General features: G+C 58.1%; 1 protein-coding gene across 2 annotated transcripts; it reads left to right on the forward strand.

Moving 5' to 3' along the window:
• The first annotated feature begins 538 nt into the window (after positions 1-538).
• Positions 539-3,283, forward strand: LOC109283707 (diencephalon/mesencephalon homeobox protein 1). Of its 2 annotated transcripts, XM_059719515.1 has the most exons (4): positions 539-1,211; positions 1,388-1,594; positions 1,884-2,059; positions 2,559-3,283. In XM_059719515.1, exons 2-4 carry the CDS (start codon positions 1,402-1,404, stop codon positions 2,910-2,912), a joined length of 723 nt encoding a protein of 240 aa, XP_059575498.1. In that variant the 5' UTR covers positions 539-1,211; positions 1,388-1,401; the 3' UTR covers positions 2,913-3,283. The 2 variants fall into 2 exon arrangements, with proteins under 2 accessions (XP_059575498.1, XP_019345462.1); XM_019489917.2 differs by having other exon boundaries at positions 539-1,594.
• Positions 3,284-4,188: the final 905 nt, after the last annotated feature.

Below are 4,188 nucleotides of genomic sequence, written 5' to 3' on the forward strand. Positions count from 1 at the left end.
CCACGTCAGAGGCTTCCCCGCACTTTCTCTTGCATTGGCCCTGTTACAGCAGGTCTGTCCTATGGCCAGTTCACGACCCCCTGGGGATCCCAGCTAGTATGTCTGGCATCCCAGCGCTGACAGCGGGGGCAGCTCCAAGCAGAGGGAAGCTGCGAATAAGGAAAGGACTGTGCTGGGAGTGGAGTAGAGCCCCTTTTCTGGGGGATCCCAGCAGTCCGAGCAGAAGGAAGGGGGATTCCAGCATCTCCAAAAAATGGGGGATTGTGAAATTATTTTAGTTGGGAACGTTGAAGGGTTTCGTCTCAGCGACGCGGAGCTGTGGGAAGGTGGTTTGGAAACAGCAGGTTGTTCTGGGCAGGGAAATCTGAGCTGTTTGGCTTTGAAAATGTTGCAGCTTTTGGCAAGTTTTTAGTTTTTCAATTTTGTTTCTTTGAATGATCAACCGGGTGGAAGTGGCATGTCTAGGGGCTGTGGTTCGGGTGGGGGGGGGAGTGGCACATGTCGAGGGGTGTAAGTCTCTGCAAGGGATATGTCTGTACAGGTGTGTGGAGGGAGCAACCAGCAGAGAGTAAAGAATAAGTTTAAAACTGATGAAAAAGGAAGTTCTTTTTTCACAGAGAATGTCATTAAAGGATGGGACTCGGCAGATGCGGTGGAGGCTGACAGTGCAGCCCGATTCAAAAAGGGTCTGGACATGTATTGGAAAAAAGGTGCATCAATAACTATTGAGCACGGAAGTGAGGGAGACATTAGGGAGTTGTAATTCAGAGGCTGCAAGTGAGAGTTGCTGCCTCAGTTTCCCCTCCCATGCTTTGCCGGTTGGACTCTCTTTAAGGATGTAGCCCTTCTCACTGGGCATCTTTACAACATGGGGCCAAAGGGTGGATCCAGAGGTGGTGGGTGCTGCAGTAGCTGTGCTGCATTTGAGCACAGCCCCTGCTTTTGCCGGACCCCAGGGTATGTGCAGCTGCCGCGGGCTTGTCCCCTCCTCCCCCTTGCCGCCGAATGCACTGGACAGGGGGAGGAAGGGGAAGGGCGAACAGCAGCAGCATTCACCCCTTGCTCCTTGGAGCCTGCGAAACTCCGGCGCTGACCGGGCAGGGAGCTCAGAGTATGCTGCAGAGGCGTAACGTGGCTGAAGTATGGGGAGGGCTGCACCCTCCTTGCCCCTTTCTGGATCTGCTACTGATGGGCCCTGCTGTTTGTCTGAGGTCTCTAGATGCCACCGCAATATAAAGCATAAATGATTCAGGGTCAAACCTCTTCCTGGCTAGATCTCTGTCTCCGGCATCCCACATGGAGCAGAGGAGCGCAGCCAGGGCTACGCAGGGGCTGGGCTGCTGAGCAGGGCTATTGCTGTGTTCTCAAAGCTGTGTGTTGTTTCCAGGGCCCTGGTGTGAGATGCCCCTGATGGGCCCCTTTGTACCCACCATGTACTGCCTCAGCAGGAGCAGCTGTCCCCTCGGCACCGCAGACCCCCTCTCCGTGGTCTGCAGCCTCCGCTCGCCGACAGCCGAGCCCTTTCCGCTGACCCCAGCCCTGGCCCCACAGCCCACGGCCCTGCAGGCGGTGAGCTTGGTGGATCGCTTGGCAGGTAGGATGGGCAAGGGGCTGGGGGAAGCGGGACGTGCATTGAGGCACTGGTTTCCAGTAAGTCCAGTTTATGGTACTGGAACAGAGGGCCCAGTGGTTGGGTTCAGAGCAGCATATGAGAGACGGGTGCTGTTCTGCAGCCCCCTGGTTAAAGAGCTGCGGTGCTCCTCCCCAGAGCTGGCTGCACGCAGCCAAGTGTGTTGAATCCATTTGGGATGACGTGCAGGGAAATCCTCCGTGAGGAAAGGTGCCATTTGGTCTGATCTGACTGTTTGCTCCCCTTCTCCCAGAGCTGCTGCTGGAAGCTCGCTACGGGCTGCCCCAGAAGCATCGCCGCAGCCGTACTGCCTTCACGGTCCACCAGCTGGAGGCGCTGGAGAGAGCCTTCGAGAAAACCCACTACCCCGACGTGGTGACCCGGGAGCAGCTGGCCGTGTTCGTCAACCTGCCCGAGGCCAGGGTCCAGGTAACCCCAGTGCCACTTGCTCCTAGCACCCACGCCCGGGCAAGCTCCAGGCAGGGCCTGGCCCAAATCAGGGCAGCAGAGGGGTGGTCCTTTCAGGGAAAGGGATTAAGGGGGAGGGTCTGTCTTGTCCAGGAATTAACCCTTTCACAGCCTGGATGGGGAAGGAGAATGCTGTGCTCAGGCCCCACCAGGATCCTGCCCACCTTGTCCATGAAGGGTGATGGTTGGGTCAGAGGCTTCGGGGGTAGAAAAGGGGATAGTGCAGTGCATGCTGCTGGGGTAGGAGATGGTGCAGACAGCCCTTTTCCCAGCAGCCCCTTGGCCTCCCCCAACCTGAGGGCTGCCCTGGGTCTCCCTGCATCTACCCAGTGCGGAGCATAGAGCCAGCTGTGCCATGCGAGAGTGTAATGCCAGGTCTCTGGTGCCCTCACTGGAGTGGGGCTGTGGCACCACAGCTGGGTGGATCATTAATCTACCCCCTTTGGCTCCTCCCTGGTAGGTCTGGTTCAAGAACCGCCGAGCCAAGTTTCGCAAGGGGCAGCGCCGTCAGCTGGAGAAGGCCAAGTCTGCCAGTCCCAAGGGAGGAGACGGAGCAAAGGGGCGCCTCTTGCCGGAGCCGAGACTCCGGCCAGCAACTGAGGGCAGTGCCCTGGGAGCGGAGCATCGCCTTGTCCCTCCAAGGAAGGTTCCCGGCTCTGCTGAGCCAGCACCCCAGTGTCTCCAGCAGGCCCCTTCGCCAACACCCAGGGCTCAGCTGCTGGATGGGATGTGGCTGGACTGCGGAAGGAGGAGTGACCCAAGACTGTGGCACCTGCCTTCACTTTCCTTCCCCACCTATTGGCAAGCTTTGTAGGGATCCCAGGCTTTGTGCTGTGATTGCAGGAGTCTCTGCCTGCTGCGCGCCAGGATATATAGGCAGGGTATATCTGCCCCAGTGCCAGGCTATGCCAGCTCACCCAGCTGCCACCTGCATATGAGTGCCTTTTTGTGCATCCCACCTGTCTTAAACCCAGGGAGTCCTGAGCTGGGCTGTGACATGCACAGGACATGGGCTGGTGCCCGGTGGTGTGAACTCTGTCCCAGCCCAGATCCCAACACCTGTGTGTGTAGGGGGAGCCCCTCTCTGGAGACCTTGTCTCAGGGGCAAGGTAGGAGGCAGCAGGTGCTCAGTGGGTTTGTTAATAAAAACTCCTTCTGTGTCAAAATAAAGCAGGTTTTTGGGTCCCCCCTGTATGGATATCCCTTTCTTTCCCCTTTCATGAACTCCTTCCCTCTTCTTCCCACATCGGTCCTGAGCCATTGGGCCATCTGCTTCCACTGCGCTCCTACTCCTTTGGTTCTGGTGGATTTGGGGTAGCACAACAGGCAGAACTAGAGCTGGGGTGGGCCAACTGAGGTGAGCCTCATGGCCAAAGGGTTTGGTGAAGGCCGGCTGTGCCCTGCAGGTGCTTGCTGGGTGCGAGATGGTGGGAGTGGTGGAATTACCCCAGTCCTGCCCCCCTGAAGAGCAACTTGAGACCCACGCTTCGCTATGCTGCTCTGGCGTGAGCGGCTGTGTGATGCCGGTGCACAGTGCTATTGCTATGCGGTGTTATATGTTGCCCAGTGCATTCCCCTGGAAGGAGGCCAGGCTCTACCTGTCCCCGTTGGATTCAGATGTGATGTGATCTTTACCCCTGGGGTGAATTGGCCCTGGGTGATCGCTCAGCAGGCCAGTGGGACTTCCTTAGTTTCAAAGTCTGGCAGCTCCTAACCTGGAGGATGCCGACACTTGGGGGAGTTCACTGTCCCACACAGGTCACACCTGGAGGATGACCTCCCTTTGGGAGTGAGGGGGTTAAGTGCAAACACCCTTCAGGAGCCAGCCCCAGGATGGAGCAGCAGGGTGTGGGGGTGGAGGGAGGGAGCTGGTTCGGCAGGTTAGGAGCTCAAGCGCGGCAGAAGAAACAGGCTGGCTGTGGGAAGCGTGGGGTGCGGCAGACCTCTGGCCCCATGTTGGGAAAGTCTGGATTTTGAGAACACCAGAGACCTCCACCACAAGGGAAGAGCTGCAGCTACCAGAGTTGGGGGGGAGTATTGAAGGTGGAGGAAATCCCTCTCGTGTGGCACGGGCAGTCAGCTGCAGTGGG

Source organism: Alligator mississippiensis, chromosome 16 (assembly GCF_030867095.1).
Source record: "Alligator mississippiensis isolate rAllMis1 chromosome 16, rAllMis1, whole genome shotgun sequence".
NCBI classification, from domain to species: domain Eukaryota; kingdom Metazoa; phylum Chordata; order Crocodylia; family Alligatoridae; genus Alligator; species Alligator mississippiensis.

Bases quoted from the DNA above. Each gene is read 5' to 3' on its own strand.
- LOC109283707 (XM_019489917.2), top strand. From the start codon at position 1,402: ATGCCCCTGATGGGCCCCTTTGTACCCACCATGTACTGCCTCAGCAGG. The intron at 1,595-1,883 runs GTAGGATGGGCA...CCCTTCTCCCAG, and splicing joins CTTGGTGGATCGCTTGGCAG to AGCTGCTGCTGGAAGCTCGC. The intron at 2,060-2,558 runs GTAACCCCAGTG...CCTCCCTGGTAG, and splicing joins TGCCCGAGGCCAGGGTCCAG to GTCTGGTTCAAGAACCGCCG.